The 25,970-nt window shown below is 41.5% G+C and overlaps 1 protein-coding gene across 1 annotated transcript in view; it reads right to left on the bottom strand.

Moving 5' to 3' along the window:
• The window catches only part of TFAP2D (transcription factor AP-2 delta), a 57,066-nt gene extending 31,431 nt beyond the window's left edge, over positions 1 to 25,635 (bottom strand). Inside the window, exons 1-5 of the mRNA XM_004771890.2 lie at positions 25,314 to 25,635; positions 23,788 to 24,285; positions 20,189 to 20,249; positions 10,518 to 10,683; positions 10,227 to 10,345 (exon numbers count right to left, since the gene is read on the bottom strand). Coding sequence (XP_004771947.1) covers positions 10,227 to 10,345; positions 10,518 to 10,683; positions 20,189 to 20,249; positions 23,788 to 24,285; positions 25,314 to 25,352 — 883 coding nt within the window. The 5' untranslated portion in view covers positions 25,353 to 25,635. The remainder of the gene's footprint in view (positions 1 to 10,226; positions 10,346 to 10,517; positions 10,684 to 20,188; positions 20,250 to 23,787; positions 24,286 to 25,313) is intronic.
• Positions 25,636 to 25,970: the final 335 nt, after the last annotated feature.

Raw genomic sequence — 25,970 nt, 5'->3', positions numbered from 1 at the left:
CTAGAATCTTATACACATGCTTTCTTTTTAAAAAAGAATTTGCTCCCTGATGTCAGGGCACTCATTTTTCACTCAAAAGCAAAAAGTGAACAACTAGGGGAAATTATTAAGAAAAGTTTAAATGAACTTCACTGATGCAGCCTAGAAGTAGAAAGTTAATGGGAAAATGTTTTCTGGATTACCTGTTTTACCAAGTTTCTGGGCTCCTACATTATTTTACAAGAAGATCTAAATGTACATTTATTTATTTATTTTTAAAGATTTTATTTATTCATTTGACAGAGATGACAAGTAGGCAGAGAGGCAGGTGGTGGTGGGGCAGTGGGAAGCAAGCTCCCCGCTGAGCAGAGAGCCCAAGGTGGGGCTCGATCCCAGAACTCTGAGATCATCACCCGAGCCAAAGGCAGAGGCTTTAACACACTGAGCCACCCAGGCTCCCTTAAATGTATTTTTAAATAGAAATAAATAACCAGCATGTCAACCTTCTATGTCACTAAGGACTTTTCCCTTCCTTTTGAATTGTCGTATTTTAGAGAAAAATGTACTTCAGATAATGAAAAATCAACACCTAGTACACTAATTTGCACTAAAGAATACCTCTATATTGTGATTACCAGATACTGCCACTGTAACAGTATTGCCTTAACAACAATTTGTTTAACTTAGTATTGCAATACCCGATGTTATTAGATAAAAGCAATGATTCATATTTGTTAACCTCTAGTCACATGTCTATGATTTCAATTTTACTTATATGTATGGGAAACTAGCACGCTGAAATCTATCTGTGGGATTATTCTAAGAAGTACCTATTAGAAAGCAAATCTGAGAGACACCTGACTTCCTCAGTCGGTAGAGCATGTGACTCTTGATCTCAAGATTGTGAGTTCGAGCTCCACACTGGGTGTAGAGATTACTTAAAAACAAAATCTTAACAAACAAAACAAAACAACAACAACAACAAAACAAATTTGAGAATATTTTTAAACCTGGATAAGGTACTCGATTAAATAAACTGTAATACCAAGCCATAGTCCTTTAGAGCTGAAGGACAAAATTAATATATTATAGGTTTCCCAAACTATTCAGAAAAGGATGTACTCTATATCACTACATATAATATAACCTATGTTATAAGTAATTGTCTTATAATTTAGTAATTCCCTAGTTTAATGATGATTTTATTTAAACAACGCTTTGTTTTTCAAAGCAATAGTTTTATTCCCCATCACATGCCATTAGCACAGCCCTGATTCAAAATAGGTACTCAGTAAACATCTGTCATGTGAAAAAGCTTTGAAATATCTTATTGGTTAATTACAACAATAGTCTTGTGAAGACTTCTAATGAAAATGGTGAAAAACTAGAACAAAGAATTGGTAGAAAGAATGAACATATAGTTCATTCTAGAAGATCTTCTATCAGTGGAACCATTTTATAAAATAGACTATACCTATACTTTTTAACACTCGCTACTCCCATAACCTGGGGTTTGTGTTTTTGTTTTTAATGTCCGGGTGTCACTCCATATCAGTCTCAGGGTATTTGCCTATTTTGAGGCTCCTGAAATAATCTCAGGTCAACATTAAGACCTACTGTCCCAAGGTGAAGGGAAAGTGTTACTTAGGGATGAATTGTACACTGTCATGAAATACTGTGGCTTATACAAAAGGAAAGCAGTCACTATACAGTCAATTTTAAACTATAAAGATCTCTGTCTATCAGGGCTTTTGCATAAAGGGTTCTGCCTTACTTGGCTGACATAATATAAACTCTAAAAACAAAACAAAAATTAAAAAAAAAAAAAGGAGAGGCACCCGACTGGCTCAGTTGATAGAGCATTCAAATTTTGATCTCAGGGTCATGAGTTCAAGCCCCACACTGGGAGTAGAGCCCACTTTAAATAAATAAATAAATGTTTTAAAAAATAAAAACAAAAAAACTGAAATGTAATGGTAGAAGGAGAAACAGATAGCACTGTTAAGGAAATGAAATAAGTCTACTGAAAAAGTCTATGTGTATGGAGAGATGTAGTGTGAAATGAAGCTTGCTTTTCTTTTACTAGTAGGGAAAAGATAGGTTTTCAAGAAAAGGTGTTGGGACAACTGGGTGGCCATCTGGAAATAAGCAAATAAAATTGGATCTATACCATGTATCTAACAACAAGGTCCAGATGGATCAACAATTTAAACATAAAAGGTAGAACCACAAAGTAATTAGAACATGACAGAATTCTTTCACAGTCTGGGGATAAAAAAGTCTTTTAAAATATTACAAGTCAAACTAAAAACTATGATATAAAATATATGAGACATATGATTATACTCATATCAAAAATTCTGTAAGACACAGACCTAAACAAATAAGCAAACCAACAGAAAACTCATAACGGCAAACAGACAAACCAAAGCTCGTGGTTGGGAGTCCTTGCAATGCAGATCAGAGACACACAGCCAGCTTCCTGTTACATAATGAGCACTTACGAATCAATAAGAAAATATTTAAAAATATCCCATAAGGACAAAGCAAATGAATAGGCAGCGAAGCTCTCTAAATTCTTCTAGGAATACTCAATTCAACCTCTTTCATAACCAAGGTATCCCCCCCTTTTTTTAACCCATCAGATTAGCAAAGATCCGAAAGTTGCCTATCTGCAGAATTATTTATGTAAGTGTGAGGTTACTCATTGTAGCACGATTTGTGATAGCTGAAGATTGAAAACATCTATATAATATTCAGTAGGGAACTGGTTAAATAAATTATGAAACACTCAAATAAGGAATATCATGAGTGTTTAAAGGAATGGGCAAGTTGTAAGCCCTGAGAAAAAACACTATTATAAGGTGTGAAAAAAGAACCCAACAGTAGAATAGTGTGTACAGAATACTAGAATTTCTTTAAAAAATGAAAATATTCCACACATACACACACACACATCATTGGAAGGAAATAGAGAAACCGTTTCTTTAATAGAACATTTGTTTTCTGCCAGGAGGGGAACTAGCCAACTAGGGAATAGAGTGAAAAACAAATATTTTACTGTATGCTCTTTTGTAACTTTTAAATTTTCTTCTAATATCTGAATAAATTATCTACTTAAATTATATTAATTCAAAAGTAAAATTACTCTTTGACTACATTCTTAGAGAGATTTCATTCTAAACTCAAATATTTGTCGTAAATTAAAATACAAACAATTCTAAAACTGCTATTGCTATTCAGCAGGATATGGACATCAGTAGGAAGAACTACGCTCTATACTTTTATTAAAATGTCTATGAATTTTGATAAATCTAAATCATGGAAATAAAGAAGAAACCGAGTGTTTGAAAAGTACTTTAGTCAAGGCATATGTGTTGAAAGAGAGAATAATGGAAAGAAGAAAATAAAATCATGAGGGAAGTAACCCAGTGGTGTATTTTTGAGTAGCACAGCCTGCAAGACTGAGAAGTGAAAAGGACCAAAGTGGGCAAGGGCAGGCAGGACTCAGCCAAGTGGGTAAGAAGCTGTGTACTTCTGCCACCATGTCTCTCTTTCTTGTGAGCTTAATGAATGGGGTTCCGAGGACCTAGAGAAGGGAATAGTTACAGAGGGAAGGACTCTGGGTCCTTGACTGAAACTGTGAGAAAAGGCCCTTGGTGAGGTACACCCACATCAGACTATGATGAGAAATCGGCTTCTATCATGGTAAGCCACTGATAATTTGGGAATTAACTGTTATAATAACTAACATTATCCTAACCATTATAGTTATTATCTTTATTTATAAACTAAGAAAATAAAGCTGAGTCAGGTTAAGTAACCACCTCAAAGTCTGACAAAATTTCAACAGTGACTTTATTGGGGACTCGGGAGGCATACTTGCCCAAGGGAAAATACATCTAGCTCATGAGGGACAACTAGTTCATGTGAAGATGTGCAGGGCAGGGTCTGGAAGGTTACATTTTTTGAAACTAAAGAATGAAACAACTACAAAGAAGGATTTAAACTCAAAATCCTTTGACTCCTGAATGGAGATTATTTTACAATATTTGTAAATGATCCCTTTCCTGTTGCTGGTGTATATTCACATCCTTCTCTGCCCCATGGTTTTGAAATACACACACACACACACACACACAGAGGATTGGACCCCCTGTCACAACAAACTACACGTCAAGGTATTTATGTTTAGGGACTTAAATGGTGCTTTCAGAACTCCTGGTGTTGCCCGAGAATGTTACATGAGCTTTTCCAAATTCAGCAGAACTGTCCCAGGAAAACACCCCACTCCGGAGCACAAAACCAGCAACACTCTGGTTTTGTGCAACACCCTGCAGCTTTGGCCATCCTGGAAAACGTCAAGTGAGGGGGAAGCAATGGGTACGAATAACTACATCAGTGACTCCTCATGTTTATTTTAACAACCACCAACTCCACAAAGATTATTCTGGAATAAAATACAGAGGAGGCAGTTAACAGAAACTGCTGATTCATAAATAATAAATATATAGTAAGAGTACTAGAATCAGAGCAATAATATTGGCCATATTCTTTGAATGTTTTCCAAAGATAGAATTATTACCACTATACAAGAGGTAGGGATTACCCCACGATCTCCTCAGGAAGAATCATGCATTGGGTTAAGCAGCTCTAACCCACCACATTTTCTGGAGAGTAGCATCTCTCTGATGTCATAGATAACCAGAAAGAGACAAAAGAGAAGTCACAGGAATATAACTAAAACAAGGGGAAAGAAAACGGACATCAAGTTTATGATAAAGTGGGGAAGAAGATGTTCCAACCATTAGTTATATATCTAAAACCCATTCGGTGAAGATGGATAAAAAGGGGAAATGATCTACTACTACATTCTGAGGACTCTGGATTCAAATATTCATATCATATTCTAGCTCAGTTATGTCTGTTACATGGACCCCCCCCCTCCCAATAACTGCCTTACCAGAATGTTCACTTTTCAAACAACTCTATGAGAGGAAAAGAAGTCAGTTTTAAGTTCTTCATTCGGTGCTCACTAGGTACAACGATATTTGTAACAAATGTTGTGATTTAAGTATAAATTTGCATTAAATAGTCCTCTCCCTTAAATTCCTAAAATAATCCCCAAATAATTACTTCAATATGTTGATTTGGGAACAATGCTAGGGTGGTCCTATCAATTGAGTGACTCCATTTAAAAGAAACACAGGAGATTTATTTTAAAACAATTAAAAACAGAATGATGGTAAAGCCCAAGGCAAGCATGGAAATTTGGACTATCATAATGAAAGTAATGTTATTTATGTCAGTGAGAGGGATAGTTCTTGAAAAACCAATGTTTGGGTGTTTTTATTTGCTAATTTCAATATCCATTATAAAATGCACCCTGCTGTTCACCAATTGGATCTTTACAAAGGTTATATAATTTCTTTTTTTTTCAAACATTTACTTATTTATTTACTTATTTATTTTTAAATATTTTATTTATTTATTTGACAGAGAGAGAGATCACAAGTAGGCAGAGAGTGAGAAGGAAGCAGGCTCCCCAGTGAGCAGAGAGCCCAATGCGGAGCTCAATCCCAGGACTCTGGGATCATGACCTGAGCCAGAGGCAGAGGCTTTAACCCGCTGAGCCACCCAGGCGCCCCAGTTATATAATTTCTGCATGGGATGTCTACCAGAGTTTCCATGAACTACCCTTTGTTTAAAAAAAAATTTCTATCAAAATAGAAACAATGGCAAGGCTATATTCAAATCCTCCCCAGAAAAGGCCTGACAAGTATGGTAACATCATGGAAAGCGGACTTTCATGAACTTTATTTCAAAGTCTGGTGTATGAGAAATGAAGCCAGTTAGATATTATCTCACTTATGCTCAAGTCCTGTAGCAAAATGGGGATGGCGTGGGGTGTGTGATTTAATGCTAATAATATATTGGACCATCAGGATGTTTGAGAAATAACTATAAGAGTCTTAATCAAGGGCCTTAAGAGACACTTAAGGTGCATCAAAATAAAAAGTTGTACAGCAAAAGAAATAATCAACAAAACTAAAAGGCAACCTACAGAATGGGAAAAGATATTTTCAAATGATATATCTGATAAATTGTTAGTACCCAAAAGATATAAAGAGCTTAGAAAACTCAAACTCCAAAAGACAAATAATCCAATTTAAAAATGGGCAGAGGACCTGAATAGACATTTTCCCAAAGAAGACATCCAGATGACTAACAGACACATGAAAAGATGTCCATCATCACTTACCGTCAGGGAAATACAAATCAAAACCATGGTAAGATATCACCTCACATCTTTCAGAATGGCTAAAATCAACAACCCAAGAAACAACAGGTGTTGGAGAGAACGTAGAGGAAAAGAGCACTGGTACACTGTTGGTGGGAACGCAAACTGGTGGAACCACTGTGGAAAACAGTATGGAGGATCCTTAAAAAATTAAAAATAAAACTGCCCTACCATCCAGCAATCACACTGCTGGGTATTTACACTAATTCAAAGGGATACATGCACCCTAATGTTTATAGCAGCCTTATTTACAATAGCCAAGATAGGGAAACAGTCCAAGTGTCCATCGATTGATCAATGGATAAAGAAGCTGTGGTATATATAATGGAATATTATTCAGTCAAAGACAAGAATGATATCTTGCCATTTGCAATGACATGGAGGAAGCTAGGGTTAATAAGTCGGTCAGAGAAAGACAAATACCATATCATTTCACTCATATGCGGAATTCAGGAAACAAAATAAATGAGTAAGGGGGAGGAGAAAAAGAGAGAGGGGGGACAAACCAAGAAACAGATTCTTTACTATAGAGAACAAACCAAGGGTTACAGGGGTCAGGGGAGAGATGGGGTAATTTGGCGATGGGGATGAAGCAGGACACTTACTATGATGAGCACCAGGTGACGTATGAATTTGTTGAATTACTATATTGCACATCTGAACTTAATATTATACTGTAACTTAACTAATAAATTAAAAGACAAACTTTTAAAAAAGCCATTTAAGAGAAGCTAAATTACTAGGTTTGGGTATTCAAATATATATGTGGGTTATTGCAGAAAATCTAGGAGGTAAAAAGGAGATATCAATACAAATGGTAAGAAAAATACTATTCCTTCCCATAAGACCACAGATTCATAAGAGAGTTGATGGACCATTTCTTGATGACTAGGAATCTAGTTTTGGAATTTCTGAAAAAATCAACCTGAAATGTTGCTGGCTCTTACAGAATATGTTTGATAGAAAGAGAAAAAAAGGATCACTCAAAGACAGGCTCAACTCAAAGTCTTAGGGACACCAACTGGTAAATATGGGAAAGTTTTAATTTACCACTTAAAACTACACAAGCAAAACAAATCCAAAAGAACTAAATCAGACCCATGTTAGTTCAAAAAAGTACTGAAGAGAAGCATTAGCTATGTCAATCTTCAGGGGTTTGACAAATCCAAACTGAGTCACTGTTATTTTGTATCCATCCAGCATCATCTACATGGTTCCAATGACTATGAGCCTAATGCAGAAAGAAAATGACATCTTGGTGGCTGGAGAAGGTCATCGGCTGTCATCATCAACCCAACCAAAATGTGGGAATAAAAAGATACAGGAGAGTCCTCAACTCTAAAACTGCTCTTCCTCTTTATTAAAAAAAAGCCTATTTTAATTTAGATGGAATGTCCCTGTTCTTCGAGTATTAAGTTCTCTCCATGTCCTCAGACAACTTGTAGTTTTTTAAACTGTGTGTCATGACTCAGGGTGAGTCTTGAAATAAATTCAGTAGGTTTATCATCAATATTAGAAAGAACACAAAAATATGGACCAGAATAGAAATCAGAGAATATAACACACTGTAATAAAACTTTTAAGTGTGTGTGTGAGAGAGAGAGAGAGATAGAGAGAAAGTGTGCATGTGTATTTGTGGGTTATAATATGTGGGGAGTTAAGGGATGCAAGAGGTCCTTTGCCTCTAAAGTTCTTTTCCTCAGTTCCATCACAGTCTGGAATTAAACAAAAAATATGTATTTCTTTATATCATGAATATTTGGGGGATTTCAAAAGGATCCAATTAAAGTATCTGGAAAGAATTAAATCTTGGGTTTCGTCCACCAAGGCTAATTGTGACTCCTCCATGAACACAAGCCAGAAGAACAGAGAACACAGTTAGATATTTCTGTGGTACCTTAAAGATCACCCTAGGAGTTCACATATTTAACTTTAACCTCCTCTGTTACCACAGATTGAGAATTCCCACTCAGAATACTTTAGTGCTTGGCCTCCATAAAAAATCAGTAAGAAGGTTTGTGAATATACCCTTTCATGTTTGGCTCTTCAGCTTCTATTAGCCAGGATATTCAAGGACACCCCAGAAAATGGTCTTTCTTAGGGCCTTTAATTTTCACACCAGTTACAAATCTCACAAGAATTCAGTCAGTGCGTCCTAGGAAGTGGAAAGGATCTCAAGAAACATTTAGACCAATGATCCTTAAACTTCATATACATTAGATTCACTGGGGATGTTGAAAAAGAAGTGTAGATGCCTGGGTCATACCCCCCTACAGACTGAGTTTCAATTGGTTTAGGGAAGGGTCCCAGGTATTTTTTAATAAACCTCCAGAGCTGATTCTCCTACAGAGTTGGGTTTAAGAGCTAGTCAACTCTTACTAACCATATGATTCTTTTTTTGTTTGTTTTTAAAGATTTATTTATTTGACAGAGAGAGAGAGAGAGAGAGAGAAAGGAGAGAGACAGCAAGAGAGGGAACAAGCAGGAGGAATGGGAGAGGGAGAAGCAGACTTCCCATTGAACAGGATGCCTGATGTGGGGCTCGATCCCAGGATCCTGGGATCATGACCTGAGCCAAAGGCAGATGCTTAATGGCTGAGCCACCCAGGCCCATATCCATATGATTCTTGAATCCACCTCATATATATTCTGAAGAAGTGTTTTATTCTATTGTTAAATAGCTATAATTATAATTATCTTCTTCCTTAAATTGAGCAGGAATCTGTCTCCCTTTAGAATCAACCCATGTGTCATTTTTTCTACCACGTCCTTCCCCAGTACCTTCAACCCATATGAGTGGATGACACATCCACTTCCTCTGGTGTCTGTTAGTTCTTAGTATCAGCATCGACAAGCAAACACATCATAAGACATAAAATGCAGTAACAGTAACTAACTTGTTAAATGTGGGTGGTCAGTAATATTACTGTTGTTATCACTATTATAATTAGGGAACAAAGTGAAGATAATAATGGATTGCAAAATTACCAACCAATTTTGCCCAGACTAATGTCTAGAACATACTACTTCAGAAAGTGGTACAGTAAAAGGTATGAATTGATAATCTGGATAAAGTCAAGATGTTTGTGTGTGTGTTTTCCTTACTCTTCACTTCCCATAGTGCCTTGTAGACAAGAGAGTACCCAGTGCAAGAAAAGTGTCACAGGTGTGTTCAGGTGAGTTCAGGTGAGAATGAAAATAACAGCATTCTGGGTTATGGGAGAACTCTAATCTGGCATTCCAAAGTTCTCCCATAAAGTCAAAAATAAGTCTCTGATAATACCTCTTCTTAAAATTAGTTGGAATAAGATTTTGTAGTTTAGTCCTTACAGAAGAAACAAAAGGGAAAGGGGGAGTTGGGAAAAAAAATAACTTCTGGGAAGATATTGTTACCTCCGTCTCTATATCACTGATTAACCTTAACCTTCTGGGACTCAGCTCATGCACCTAGAAAGCCATGGAATGCCACTGTACTTTAAGAGATGCCTACTAGGATTAACCCAATATGCTCTCAGGCTTCGTATCATGCCTAGACTCCTGTGATCCCTATATAAAGGGTGATTAATTCTCCTATAGATCAGGGTGCACTGAATAGTAAGTTAAGCTGGATTTATCTGAACCCTAAAATAAACACTAATAAAAATGACAAAACCCAGCCAGCTTTTTGGTTACTGTTATTTAGGAAATACTGGTTGAAGTACTTAAATCTTGTATTATCTTCCATATTATTGTCAAGATTAGCATATTAAATGACATTTTATGAATTATCTGAGCCTTATGCTGTCTAATGTAGTCATCTTTATCATGATTGATTGGGAAATTCACCCAATTTGTTACCTGTCCTACTTAATACTATAGTCAAAAATAAAACAGCATATTCTAACAAGCCTGAGTTCCAAGAATTGTTAACTTTGTACCATTACTTTGCTGAGCTGAAAAATCATACCTTCAACTAAGGAAGTGAGGAGGGTAACGTTGGCTGCTTTCCGTCTTCCTGCTGGCAAATTCAGGCCAAGCCTATCCAGTTTCTCTCTCAGGCAGCGGCCCCCATTCTTGGATTTTGCTCTGTCCAAAAACAAAATAAAAACTAAGTTTTGGAAGTTCATATTCTGAGGGAAATGATGAGAAGATTTGGCCACCAATTCAACGTGAGACAGAAGGCCGAAGGACTGAGGGTTGAGGAGTACGGTGTCAGTACAATTAGAAGACACGATGTGCCAGAAAACAGTTATCTTACCTTCTCAAAATGCCTCCCAAGAGTGAAGCATTGAGGCATTCCGGTGGTGAGAGGCGTCTCTTCACCTCGGCAATCGTCACCTTGTATTTGGAAGTTGAACTGAGAAGGGACAAACGGCCAGGGACAGAGCAAAACAAGTCTGTGGGGTTCACCACACAGGTGCCACCTTGTTGGGGGGAGGGGAAGTATATTACATATTAGTCACAGTGAGAGAAGATAATTGCATGAAAGACAGTTAACATCAAGGCACCACTTGGGATTTGGGAATACACAACAACAATTGTTCTCATATATACATCATCGGGATCATCTCAGAAAGCTGCTCTGAAGATGTCCTTTCAGATAACAATAAAAGTTTTACCTTTCAAATATCATATAGAACATGCTTGTGGGGGTACAGTTTTTTAATTTAAGCAAAAATTATCCTACATATTGCTGGCTGGCCCATCAGTGCTAATTTTGACATCATACACACAAAAAAACCACTTCAATTAATTGAAAACCCCAAACTCTGCCAGTTGAACCCACAGAGGGTCTGTATTACTTTTCCATGGCTCTGTATATGTGTGTGCTTGTCTGTGCAATAGACACAATGGATGGTTATATTTTATCCATGATTTATTATACAGACCAAAGTTTTGGAATCTCTTTTTCAAATTGCTTGAAAACTGCCATCTCTTTTCCCTCCTCCACCTACCAACTATAGGGACTAGAATCACTCACTTCTCAGGCACCACCAAAAATAATCTGCCCATTGTCATAAACTTTCAACCCATGTGGGTAGATGGTAGGTCACATCTCTCTATCACATGTCAGCCCTCAGGACTGGCACACACAGTCAAATACAGCACAAGAGGAGAACATAATAAGAGCCACGTTAAGTGTTAGTGGCCAATAATATTATTGTTTTGGTTGTAGTTTTCATTATTACTATTAGGGAACAAAGCAATATACCTGGTAATAGCAAAATCACCAAAGCAATCTTGCCTTTGACCTCTGAGCTCCAGAAAGCCCCTAGAGCTTTACTCTCCTCCAAGACAAAAGAGTACATTCCCTAGCCTCAGGCACCTGAAGGAGACTTGAGAACCCAAGGTGATAATCCCTTAGAGTTTCCTGCTGCCCAGTCTTCTCATACTGCAAAAATCCTGATCCAGTGTCCATACTACCAACATGGTGGCTACACAGCCCTGGCATTCAAGGCTGCCTCTTCATGTACTGAGCCATCTGAGGGCAGAGCTAATGAGGTTCACTGGCAAGTTCCAATTCAAGGCTTGCTTTCCTAAGCATGCATTTGATTTCTTCAACTATGGGAGATCTTAAGACTCATCTCTACAAAAGGTCAAGTTCTATGAGAGAAAAGAGAGAAAAGTAGCTGGAAGAAGAAAAACAAGCAGGAGAGTGTTGCCCCAAATCCTTTTACTCAAAGGGTGGTTCTCAACTGACAGCATTGGCATCTCCTGAGAGCTTGATAGACATGTGGAATCCCAAGCCTAACTCCAGACCTTCTGAGTCAGAATCTGCATTTTAACAAGATCCCCATGGGGTTCATGGGCACATTAAAGTTTGAGAAGTCCTAGTCTAGGGCTCACCACTTGCCTCCTACAAAGCTCCTCCCCTCCTTTACTAAGCTGCTTAGGGAGGATGTTGTGTTGCTGGAGTCTCTGGCATTCAGATTTGCGTATGTTCTCTGAGCACAGTGGTTAAGGAACCAGGGAGGATGTTTAAAATGGTGAAGGGGTCCTGGACCTGGGTGGAAAGAACAGGTTAGTTTTACCCCTCTCTTAAAATGTTTCTACCCCTGTACTACCTGGAATTCTTCCAGGCTGTCTTAGAGTCATCCAAGTTTCCCCTGAAAGTGCTGCAACTCTTTCTCCTTAAGCATTCTAAGGCTGGCAATCACCCTGAATGACTCCCCAAAACAGAAGAGAGGATACTGAGAACCTTAGAGTAACCAGCCCTCTCCAGACTGGAAGATGAGTCCTGCATGCTTGGCCACATTCCCAATGTTAGTGCTGGTACCAGGAAACTGACCCTCTGTCTGAAATCTGAGAGGTCACAATTTCATCTGTCAATTTGAAATCCTTTTCCTGGCATTAAACTTGTGGTCAACATAATGGAAAACCATGCAAATGCCTGTCTTGGGAGCCCCAAACAGGAATTCATCTGCACTATCCCACTTAACCTTGTCACAGAGAATTTTAAAGCTGATCCTCCTCCCTTGTCCCTCCTCTTCCTCATCATCATAGTTTTCCCAGATTTGGGGGCCGGGAACTACCATTATCCTCATTCATTGATGCTCTCCCTTTATACCTATAGATACAAAATGTATTTTACAGAAAAATCGTGACTTCTCAAAAATTATGATGAACAGGCTATCAGTGAAGCTGGCCTTTAGCATCCTATTGTCAGAATCAGGAGCCTGGTAACTTTAGGACTTTGGTCACTGTGGGGCCATCTGAAGTAAAACATGTTAAAGAATCATAATATCTATATTCAGAATTCACAGAGCCCTCTTCTGAAAATGGGCTTCCATCTATTGTTATGGAATCATAAACAAATTTACACTTTACATAAACCCTCCTCTCGGTAAAATAGCCAATACGCAACTGAGGACACAAGCAGTCTCACCTAATGGGTCTCAAGTAAATTATGAGAGAAGAATATTTGTGCATGTGCTACTTTCCCGGTAAGTCAAGGGAAAAGAAGGACACAGCTTTAGACCTTTCCTATATTCACCAATCTACAGTGGGTCAGAAACCTAATTTAGGGAGATACAGAAGAAGATTATAAAAGATCTTTGTTGAAAAAAAAAAAAGAGAGTCAAATAAGATTTTCTCCAACTGAAAAATTGCCCCCTTTTGGCAAAGTGAACCCTGTGTGGTGAAAGCTAGCTGCTTCCAGGGAAGTCATTGGATCTGCTATCTAGCCAAGTGCTACCACCCTGGGCTCTGGGTCTTTCCTGCATCCAGGTTAGGCTTCTGGCTTTCGCTCAAATAAGCATTTATTAAGTAAGTTACACCAGCTGTATATTAAGAGTATGCTTTATGCACACAAAAACTGCCTGGAAGATTTATTTTGTATTCAGGATTAGCCATCAACTCTAGAGTCTTTTATTTTTTATGTCACAGCATCTTTAAAGGGAATTTCTGTTGCTTTGATAGTTGGCATTGCTGCAGCCTTGGGGAACTCTCTCGTCCTGGCTAAAGATTTGGCAACTTGTAGAGTTTACAGCAGCTTGGGGAACCTGATATCTTTCTTCCCAGTGGTTTATTTTGGGGGGAAGAAGAAGAGATTAATAGGTCAACATAACCAGATTTTTGTGTTTAGAATGAAGGTCTGAGGAGGGGACCCAGACTAGAGATAGCCATGAGAGTCATCCATGCCAAGGCATGTGCAGTATTCATCCCCAGGGTTACCAGTTCTTCATGGTACCTGTGTTGCAGGTGGGCTCTTATTGAAATTACATAACGTTCATTCTAGATCCAGCACTCCAATTAGAGATGCCTATGGCGCCAGAACCAGGGCACTCATACAGAGCTTTTCTCGAGTACATCCCTTTTCCATCATAGTGCACAGAAGCAATACTCCTATGGAGGACACTATTTTCAAAACTGAAATTTGGTCATGGGGCTTCCTATTTCCAGTGATGCTCAAACTCAGATCTGTAGCGATAGAAACAGCATAAGAAGTCAGGGACTATCTACTTAAGGTCATTTGTCTAGAACATGACTATCATAAAACGGATAACTCTGCCATAGCTATAGGGAAATATCAGGCAAAGAAACTGTGCAGGGGACAAAACTGGGCACAAAACACACAGAAGCAGATCCTTCAGCTGCCAGACCTTGTTAGAACCCATGAGGCCAAAGAAAAACGGAGTGGGGCTGTGCCCTTCCTGGAGTGGCTGGAGATATCTGGCCCTGTGTTGGCAGGCACAGCCTAGGGAGTGGGAAAAAGACTGGGCTGCAAGTAAGAGGTTGGCCAACTAGCGACCCATGGGACCTCTGATGAATAACTCTGGGCCCTGGTCTGTCCATCTGAAAAATGGGGATGCTCACGCCTGCTCAACTTAATTCCCCAGCTCGTGGGAGGTGCAACGGGAAAAGGACGCACACGTGCTCAGCATCCTGAATAGAGCCCACCGAACTCCACCATCGTGTTGAGCAACTACCACCGCTCAGGGGCGCGAGCTTTGGAGCGCAACAAGATCCCCATCCACCTTTTGCGCGGCTATGGGATAGAAAGACAAGCGCCCACGCCTGAGTGCGCTTTTCCTTTTCTTATCCAGGCAATTAGGGCAGAGGAAACAGCCGCGACCGTCTCCAAGGAGCTGTGGCTCTCCTGGCGCCCCTAAGGCTGCCTGTAAGCCACGCAGCCCCTCTGGGTGCCTTCCTCTCAAAGAACAGAGCTAGATGGCTAGAGGCCCTGCGCGCTCTCCAGGTGCAATCAATACTTCCTGGCTGGCTTCCGGGCGCGGGCCTGACGCGCGCAGCCTCTCCAAAGCCGCAGCGCCGCCCCACTCCCCGTCGCTTCGGTGTTGACATAATTAGACCAAATCTTGAGAGCAAAATAAATGTTCTGTTCGCCTTACAGCCAAACAGATGTTTACAATTCAAATGAAAGAAATACAAACGGCAGGGATTTTTTTCTCCCCTTCTTCATCTCCAGTGATCGCTCGTTTTTTCTGACACATTAAAAATGTGTAAGCGATTATAGGAGTTTCCTGTCCCTGTTTGTTCTGCGGGTGCATTTCTGTGAGGTGCGCGTGTAAACTGGGTGGGGTAGGATCATTCTCGGCTGCTTCCGTTCTAGCCCCTCGCCCTGCTCAATCCCAAACCCCTCGGGTAATCCCCTCCCCGCTTCTCCCCACCCCTTCGCCGGCCGCAGATACTCATTGTAATCAAACAGCAAAGGGATAGCGGTTTAACTGCAATCAAATGGGCCTCAAATGATGCATCAGCCGCTTACTGCGCTGTTTGAGGGGGAGAATGTATCCTTCCAGGTATAACTGGATTACGAGGTTTGGACACGCTCCTCCCTGAGCAGATTCCAGGCAGAACAAAAGAAAGGGAGGTCTGCACAGAGAGACATTGGTTTAATGTGCCGGTGGGTGTGTAATTGTGTGTGTGTGTGTGTGTATTAATCCCCATTTCTCAATGCAGGGATTGCTTTGGTTTTGGTGATTTTCACAGCGATAAAGAAAATGGAGAGATGGCAGTGGGCTACGAAAGGAGCTCCCCTCCCCCACAGAATTTTCCCCCCCAAAACCATGCCTATAGATCCTTTGGTATATGAATTTTCATCTTCATATAAAGGAGATTGAATTCCGAATCTGCAGCATCTGTATTTGGGGACTAACAAGGCAGGAGAGGTGTGTTTCTGGTTCTATTTTCAAAATGGATGAGCTATACAGATGATTTGGGGCAATTCTAGTGAAGAGAGGTTCTGGGGGCCCTGACAAAAGAAGAAGAGGAAGGCTTCCCACCCCACTCCAATTGTACTCCTCCTGGAAGTCGCTGAAAGAGCCAGAGGCTCTTTCTAACTCGAGTTCCAAAACTCAGAGCCCCGGCAAAACTGAAAGAGCAGAAGCAGCTCATCTTCCTGCCCAAGCAGCTTGTGGGCAGCCAGCTGTGGGGACTGTAGAAGGGGAGAGCGGTCAGGTCCATCCACCCTCTTATTGGCAGACTGGGCGAGTGCTGCTAAACTCCGTTTCACAGAAGCATTTTTAAAAAATTAAATCAGATCTGACAATGTTTGTACCTCAGCGTAAATGCCTCCTCCTCAGCGTGCCAGTCACCTCTAAGCGATCTGACAAATTCCAGCTCCCTTAAAACGTGCAGAGTTCAGATCATATTAATTCCCCCAAAATGTTTGATTCAAAGTAGTTTGTATTTTGTGTAGCCACGGGCAATCCGGAAAGTGCTCCTGCCTGCCCGTAGCCGGGTCCGCTCCCTCTCTGCGTGGCCCAGAGGCTATGGCGGTATTTAAGCGTCTGAAATTAGCCTGGGGCTGCAAGGCAGAGTGATCACAAAGCAAAACAAGGGCGCTTCCCCTCTTCACTTTTTTCATTCTTCCTTTTTTTTTTTTTTTTTTCAGAGTTGCCATTCCGATTTCTCAAAAAAGACCAGGGCCAAAATGTCACTTCCCACCCAAATATGGAAAAGCTGGGTCTTCTCATCTCATCTCCATCTGCGTCTGCAGGCCGTAGCCCCCTACCCACTCGAAACCCTACCCCTGCCATTCCAACCTGGATCCATTCATTCTTAGCAACATCATCATCATCGTCATCGTCATCAACATTGTTCTCCTACTATTAAATTCTCAGAGTGAGAAATGAAAGGGACCAGTGCCTGACAAAGAGGAGGGGGCCATGAGGGAGCCTCAGAAGATTCGTGGGGAAAAGAAGAGTGGGTTTTCCTTTCTTTTTTTAATGATTAAAAACACAGACGACTCCTGTAAATAGAAGCCTCATTTCTTCAAGAGACGCCTTTTGAAACCTAGTATCTGAATATTCAACGAAGGCAAAGCTCCACTCTGTACGTACAACATTAATATGATCTCTGCAGAATTTGCTACTCAAAAATATTAACATATCAAAGCCGAAGCCGGAGGCGAGAGAAGCTATCGATACGAGAGCACAGGGTAAAGTAAAGATTATTGGTTCTGATGGTTGGAGTGGCGGAGCTGCGGGCAAAATCACGCACACCATTAAGTGAGAGTGAGCGTGCGGGAGCTGCATCTCAGAGGCGGTGGCAAATATTTTATCTAGGTGGTAATTACCTTGCCGCTGCCCCTGTTCCACGCTTCCTTTGGCTCCTTGGCCTTCATTATAGGCAAAGACAATGTAACTGCCACTTACTGAAGTGAGTCAGAGAAATGGTATTTTGTTCTTTGCAAATAGAGATGGCTAAATTTAAAGAACTGAGTGCCCCCCCCTCCCAACACACACCCTGCAAACCAGGACAGCCTCTCCCTGGTGAACTCATAGGAGGCACTTAGGGATCTTTCTTCTAGAAGAATACTCAGGAGATTTTGGAAGTGAAATCTGTTTTGTTCTTCCCACAATAAATCCTAGAAATCATTAGAAATGTAAGTTTATCAGAGAACATAGCAAGGGAGGGAAAATTGGCAAAAAGTTGTGGTTTTCAAGAAATCATGTTTCCTGTGGAGAGTTACCTGTAAACATGGATTAGAAGAGAAACAGACATTCCTACCTAAACAAAACCATTACACAATATGGCAATACGGCAGAGTGCTTAACGTAATACCCTCCTGGTTTTTGATGAACGAAGGTGACTCGAGCTATTTAGTTTAAGATTCTGGTGCACTACCATGACAAGACAGAGAAGGGCCTTCCTCAGCTTTTCTTCAAAAACGAGGAGTCCTGAGATGAGGGGCTGGGCAGGTTCCAGTAGGATGTACAAAACCTTTTAAGCAAGAATTCCTTGCTCTCCATTTGTAAACTGTCATGAACATTGATTGTTTCAGAGTAACAGACACACACTTGGTCTCCAGAGCTCAACCAAGTTAATTGGCCTTTCTCTAAGACATGTGGAAATGCAATAAATTCAGCAGCTAAATTCTGAATTCCTTTGCAGGAAGCGGGGCTGGGGGGGGGGGTGAGGCCTGGGATTTAGTCAAACAATACAGATAGACGCCCCAAGTTACCACCCCTTTCTCTTTGGAGCTATGCTGTTCTCCTAAAAGATCAATGTTTGGTTTAAAATCACAGGCTCCATGCTGATTTTCAGGTGAAACGAGGTGACACGGAATTCTGTAAATAAAACATTACCCAAGGAAGACCATTTCTGTGGCTTTAATAGGACAGGACCACAGTTCCCATTTTGTAGCTATCCAGGATCGTAGGCCTTTCTTGGGGGAATGCTGAGCATGTGTCCCCTAAATCTCTCTCCAAAAACTTCAACTGATTACACAGCCACTTCCCTGCCAGCTCTCGCCCTCGGTCTCAAATAATTCCCACCCTCTGCCAGCTATTGTAAGGTCTGATGCGATTTCCAAGGGTTTGAGAAGGTGATCTTGGACTAAATGCGCAACTGAATGCGTCTACCGCAGTCGCGCCAGCCGGGCTCTGGGAGGAGCCGGCTTCGGGCGCTAATTAGTGGCGCTGTCCTTCAGCACCACCGACATCTCCGTGCGCCCTGACTGCTCAGCCTCACCTTCAGCGTGACCGCCGCTACAGACCCAGGTCTGCACACCTCACCTGACCCTTCTTTCACCAGGCATATTAATCCCTCCCTCCAATAGCATGTGAATTTTATTTCATTTTTACTAGTCTTGGGCTTATTTCATCTCACTTTAACATGGCTGAATATTAGCCTGACAAGCTTACTATTACTCATTAAAAAAAAAAAAAAAAATCCTTACTGAACCACACTAGTGGTTTTTTGAAAAATAGTTTCAAATCTCCCTGGAGTAAAACAACGGAGTCTAATAGCTATTTTACATTTAGTGGAAGTTCCAAGTGTCCACTATGACAATCTTTAAGTTCCAAAAGAAAAGCAGTCTTTGTTTTTGTTCCTCCTAAATTTAAATGGAATTTCACATTGGACACTGGGTTGTAAAACCTGTACTTTAAACATGAAAGAATCCATTGCTTTCTTTGGAAAAGCACTGGACTCTTTCAATAAGCTTTGAAGAGGATGGACAGGGACTGAAGGACATTTATTTGGTACCATCAGAAGTGACTCAGTCTTTAGTAGTTCTGTTACTAAAGACAACTGCGGCCCTGGAGCTGGAATTAGTCCTGGTGAATAGGCCACATCTTATTAATTCGTATGAAGTTGGGATAACAGCTGGTCCCCTTGCCTGTGTGCTCCTCGGGTTACTCAGCTTTGCTGGGAAAATAAGCTTCAGAGGCTCTGGGTACAGTTAAGTGGGGAAGCCAGCAAAATCTGCACCGCCTTGAGGCCCTTGAAATGTCATAGTTCAAAACCTTTTGTCAAAATGGAACATCTGAGATGCAGCCCCCTTCAGTGTCTGAGCCAAAATCAACAGCTCTCAACTCTTGCCTTCCCCCACCTTCCAATTCCATGGGTAACTCTGGATTCAGATGTTTTCCTCAACAGATGGGAACAAGAAAGCTTTATCCGGTACAGTTAACACCACCTCCTCCTCCCACCTCCCTTAAAGAAAGAAATGTTCTGGACACTTAGAAAAATAAGGGCAGCTACAATATTGGTGTTTCATTAGCCTTCCCCGAAGCCTCAATGAATCTAGCCTTTCATAGAATCCTTCAAAGCCTCAAGCTAACACCATCACCTCAATCACCCAGGCTGTGGCTGGCACATTCAGGACTAAAAGAGACCAGAAATTCTGCTTGAGGATGTGGTGATGGGGAAAGGAGGTGTGACAAGGATTTTTTCCCCTTTCTTTTCTCGCTTTCTTCTTTTTTTCTTTTTCTCCCCCTCTAACTTTGATTGTGTCACTGTTCCATGGAGAATAGCAAATCTCTTCTATCATAGCTCTTTGGGGGCACGGTCTGGGTTCAAGCCTCAGTGAAGGAGGGGAGTATGCCTATGTGGGACCAAAGTAATCGACCAAGAGTAATTGTTTTCTTAATCATCAGGCAAGGGATCCAATGCTCAAAAACACCACCAGATCTTCAAAGTATCAGATGAGAGAAGAACGTTTCATTTTAACATGTCACTTACCTCTTCTTATCACTCCACCTTGACCATTGAGAACAAGTCCACACTGGGCTTCCACGGAGCCCTTAACAAAAGAAAAATAAATAAAAGCACTCAAATAGGTACTAATAGGTATGACCACATGAGTTAAGTCTTTCAATCTGCCCCATTCCTGAACCCCATATCCCTGTAGTAGACAGTTAAAAGCAACCACTGAGCTGGAACAAGTTTGGCAGCACACATGATTTTAAGGGGGAAAAAAGTGCCAGAAAAACCACAATCTAAAAGTTGTATAAATCTTAAGGTATGCATTTTGCAGCACCATACACTATTACACTTCAAAGTACCTGAGAGTCTTTCATCTTGGCATAAGGGAATGAGAAGCCCTTTGAGTCCCCATCAAGGCAGATAGCATATATACAGACAGTTTCCACGGCACTTTCTGCGTGGAGCAAATTATACTAAAAGTGTCAAGTCTGGCACTGTGGGTTTCTGGGGAGCTCAGAGGAGCCATTTCAAGTGCAGCCTTCAAGATATCTGATGTTGGTTCTGCTTTACCACAGAAGTAGTAGTATCCTACCCAAAATATGCCTTAGAGAGGAAACACCTTCAGGTTCACTCACTGTAGATCTTCAGGCTCCTAATGGATTGAGGGATCATTTGAGCTGGGAAGAAGGAAAGGGTTTGCTGATTTTTGATAAAGAAAAATAAAAATTTCTCTCTGTCTTTTTTACCCTGAGTTGAAATGTGTTAAAGGCTCATTTTCCTTTACAAACAAACGAGGTATTGGACATGAAAGAGGCCTTGAAGGGTGTTAACCTACCCAACAGCCCGTGAAGAGTTAAGTAAATGCGGAGAGAGTCGGTGCATAATAAAAACCCACTTTACAAAACAACCTTTACAGCCCTGGCTCCCTTTTGCTTCCCCATTTTCACCATATTGAGGCAGGCCTGTAAGACCCCCCTTTTCAACCTACTCACGAGCTCTTTCTTATTTTAAATGTTCTGCCTTAAAGTGATTATCAAATCAATATGAAAAAAAAAAAACTTGGAGACTGAGCATAAATTAAAGCGGTGATGGGAAAAGGTGTGACAGTTTCCTTTGTTGGCCATAGCAAATCTTTTTAGGGGACTCAAAGATGGAACTGAAGCCACAAGACTGTTTGCATCTGTTAGGCAGACTTAGACCGCCCTGCAAACCATTGGACTTTCACTTAAAATTCTGTGCAGGGAAAAGTATATTTACATTTGTTGCATTTGAAATGAGGCATATGCTGATGAATGTTTTAAAAAGGAAGAAATAAAAGGAGAGAGACGGGTTTCTCCCACACATCCCCTCCCTATTTCTCTTTTTAAAAGTAGCTATTACTTTTTTTCTCTTTCCTTTTCATTCTGCCAACTAAGTCCAAGAGGAGTGCAAGAAAATAACTTACTAGATTTACAACTTGTTTCATATATATATAATATATATATATACACACACACACATATATAGCATATATATACACACATACACAATGATATGTACATATATAGATATGTCTATAGACATAGATACATAAATACATCACATATCAAACTCTTCAACTTCTTCTAAAATGTTGGAGTGTTTCTCAGTATGAATATTCCCTCAGTATGAGCAATAAACTAAAAAACTAAAAAAAGACTATAAATATAAAAAAGACATAAACTGAAGAAAAGGTCTTAAAATATCTGAAATGTAGAAGGTAAAGAGCCTCGAAGCTCTCCAAGGGAGCGAACCACTCTCCCTCCCGTTCTCTGGCGCACTGTTAAGATGTTTATTTTCTCAGAAGAAACGAATCTTGGTCTCTACACTTAACAAACTTTTCCCCCTCATAAGTAAAACATGTTGTTTGGTCGGATGACATTGCATAAATGACCAGTTGAATGGCACTAAGTCGAAAATTGGATAAACTACGGTGTTCTTTTGCACGGGATTCGCCCTTTGTTTGGTGCTTGCAAATGTTCTAATCCCCTCTTTTGAAAAATGCCCGGCTTTGTGCCTAGCACAGAAAAAAAATTTGTACAGATACAAAAAAATCAGCAGCAGACGCGGCTATTAAAAGGAGTAAATAGGTTTTAGTTGAGCTAAGCATTGAATGGCAGATTTTTCCCCCCTTGAGACATAAGGGGATCCTTGTGAAAAATGTAAAAATGTTCTGAGCGTATAAAATTATTTTGTGAATATAAATGTAGAAAGTCAAGGTTTATGGAGCCAAATCTTTTTTCTTGTGTGCCGATCTTGTGCCCACGGCTCTCTGTTGGGACTGTAAGGGCTTTCACTTTAATTTTAAAATGATCCCTTGCTTGGAGGTAAATGAGAGACAAAGATTTTCCGTGCGCAAAAAGGGATCTCTTACGTCTCCAACTTGTGCTCTTGGAGTATCTCTCCTTTCGTTATGGAGGCTGTGGAGAGGGTGGCCAGCTTTGTGCGGACTGAAAAAGTAGACACTCAGCTACAGCTGTCCTTTCAGCTAGAAGAAGCTACAAATTCATGTCTTTTCAGTTCTTTTTTGGGATATTTGTGGGTTTATTTGTTTGCAATGTGGTTGTGGCAGTATGTCTGAAAAATTATAAATTCTATTGTTGGCAAAAAATGTGCAAAAATACATTAAGAAAAATGTAAGAGAGAGATCATCTGATTGATGGCTTCCACAGTACTAGATCCCTCCCCCCTCCCCCCTTCCTTCCTTCCTCTCTTTTGCTCTCTCTCTCATCCCTCCTTTCTTTTTCTCACTTCTTCCTTCCTTATTTCTTTCCCCTCTCCCTTCATTTATTTCCTAATTTCCTTCTTTTTAAGAAGTTGCATCTTGTGTAAAAGTTAATAACCCGGTGAGAAAAATAAAGTTGTGAATTACCCAACTGAGTGGTGGGATTGGGTCTCCTTAGACAGACTTGGGTTCAACTCCACAGCCTGGTGAACTGCATTGTGCAGATTCTTTGATTGGTGTGAATTTTGAGACTTTCATTTGCAATTCTTTACTATCCACAGCAATCTAGTATATTCGGGGAAACTTTTGCTAGAGCCCAACAAAGTCGCAGTACAAACCAGCCCCCCCTCCCCGCCCAGGTCATAGTAAGTTTCCACAAGCTCCGCCTGGGACAGACACCTAAGACGCCGGCGGGTAGACCCAGCAAAACGCAGAGACTGAAGGTGCGATTGGTCATCATCTTATCGAGTCTTACTCGGAGTCCAGTCGGCTCAACCCAGCCTCCCCGATCTCCTCCGCCCCATCCCCTCAGGGACAGAAATGAGGATTCACAACCGATTTCTGTGCAGACCAACTGAAAGTGGGGGCCCGCAGCTAGCCAGACTCCCGGGCGTCCAGGTGAAATGCCTTGATCCAATGAGAGTGACAGAATGGCGCACGCCTCCTCTAATTGTTTTGATAACTTTCCATAATAAATGGTGTGTGTGTGTGTGTGTGTGTGTGAGAGAGAGAGAGAGAGAGAGAGAGACAGAGACAGAGACAGAGAGAGGAGAGGAGGGTAGAGGAGAGGAGAGGAGAGAGGAGAGGCGGCTTACAGTTAGAGCTTTAACGGTTCGGGAGGGGGAGGGCAAAGAGGGGAGGGCGCAGACAAATTCGCTGCATGCTTATTTACCTGCAAGTCGTCCGCTCCCGCGGCGGCCAGCCCCAGGCTGGGCCCTGGCAGGAGTCTTTGATCTGGGTGCATTCCATACTGAGAGCCATGGCTCATGAGGGACAGGTCGTGCCGGCGGTAGGCATCGAGGCAGCCCAGCTCCCGCCTCTGCTCGTCCAGGCAGGACGACTTGAGCGCCCGCGCATTGTGCAGGTTAATAAAGTCGGTGGGCTCCCCGTGGTGGATCTGCTGGTAGTACTGTTGCGAGTGGTGGAGCGAGTTCAGAGAGTAGGCGTCGGGGGTGACGGCCGGGTGGCTGTGCTGAAACTCGTAATGGAAGGACTGGTGGTGGAGCGGGGTGTACTGGTGGTTAGTGGAGAAGTAGGGGGACGCGAACTCGGTGCCGGTGGTGGAGTAAGTTAAAGGAGAGGAGGAGGAATAGGCGACAGTGGAATTGGCTACGGACTCCAGACAGCCAAGCTGCATCAAACGGTAGCTGTTTGATCCGTCGTGACGTATCTGGAAGGAAGAGGGGGAAAAGGGAGAGCAGAAAAACTTGAGGTTTGTCATTTTGCAACCGAGACGCCGCTCTCCCGGAGCCAGAAGCTTTCTCTGGCTCTCCAAGGGGAGCGAGCACGCAGGGCTGGGGCCGAGCCACAGCCCCGGCTCAGCGCCTTTGCCAGAGAGCCTTTGCGAGCAGGCGAACTGGGGGTGGGCGGCCTCGTCCTCACAGTCGAGAGGGCGGAAAAAAATCCCCCACCCTATATAGGTGCGGGTGACACACCACACACACATACACACACACGCGCGCGCACACACACACACACACACACACACACCACACAGCCTAACTTGCACAGGGAGCTGGGCGCTGGGAGCCAGGTTTACGCCTGACTCCGGGGCGGCGGGGAGCAGAACCCGAGTCCACACGCACAGAACGCAGGCGGGCACCTCGCCGCTGCAACCAGATCCCAACACCGGGATTCCGCGGCTGTCCTTGCTGAGTTGTTCCGCCAGAGCTGCTCAAAATCATTATCCATATATTTACAAAATCCAGTCTGTGCAAATCGTTCAACTTGTTCATTTCCTTAACCATTTGGGGCAAGGAATCCTACTCCCCTCTTTCTGCTTCACTTTCCTAGAATAAGCCCATTCCAAAGGGGTGCGTTGTTCCCCACCCCCTTGTCCACCTACCGCCCCCCATCAATCTCTTTACTTTGCCTTTCTGAGTATCTTTTTTTCCATCTTTATCTCTTTCTCCTCACCCCCTCCTTCCTTTCTTTATTATTAGGATTATGTTTTCCCCCTCATTATGGCAAATGTTTCTTAACATGGCAGAGAGTTGCCCTTCCTGGCGACAGATGTCATAACGAACTTTCTCCCCTTTCCTTCCTTAACTTCTCCCGAAAGCCAGATTATAATTAAACGTAACGGTCCAATATAGATTAGAGACAGGGAAAGCTGCCACCACCGCAGCCACCGCCGCCGCCGCCGCCACACACACGCGCGCTCAAAAAAAAAAAAAAAAAAAAAAAAAGTAATAATACCTCGGCATCGTGGACTAGTCCCGGAAAGGTAGTTGACATGTTGGGTTTCTCCGAAAGCTTACGATGCAATTTCCCTCTCCAAAAAAAGAATCGGGAAAAAAATCCAAACTTCTTGTATTTTCCAATTTTTTTTTAAGGAAAAAAAAATGTTCTATAGATAGAGATCTAAATTGTAATGGCTTTGCCCGGATCAGATAGCTCCTTGCCTCGTACCCACTTAAAAACCTGTAGGAACAAAATTTTCCCTCTGCACAAAAGCAGCTCCCTGGAACAGATTTTGTACTTGCTGAGTATTTCTTTGGCTGATGTCGTAGGTCCCTTGGTAATATAGAAGTTTTGAAAATTAAGCATCAGCACTGAGAACTGGGAGGACAATAGGCAGAAGAGATTTATCCCAGGAGACAAGGAATAAATATTGTATCTTCGCCTAATAAGGAACTGGAGGTTCTTTCAACATTTTTATCCATTTTTTCCAACCTTTATCATGCTTTTCTATACCGACTGAGGTGGGGACTCATCTCTAAAGAGAGCATTTGCACACATTTTATTGTGAAGATAAAGATCCAGCCCCGATATGTGTATATTAGAGATAGAAATATATAGTAATTAAAGCTTCCTTTTACATGAGTAAGTGTTCATTCCTATTGGTTCCACTCC

This window comes from Mustela putorius, unplaced genomic scaffold (assembly GCF_011764305.1).
Source record: "Mustela putorius furo isolate JIRA1106 unplaced genomic scaffold, ASM1176430v1.1 tig00003983_pilon_pilon_pilon, whole genome shotgun sequence".
NCBI lineage: Eukaryota > Metazoa > Chordata > Mammalia > Carnivora > Mustelidae > Mustela > Mustela putorius.
The sequence above is the reverse complement of the archived record's forward strand: the minus strand, read 5'-3'. Positions and strand labels throughout refer to the sequence as shown.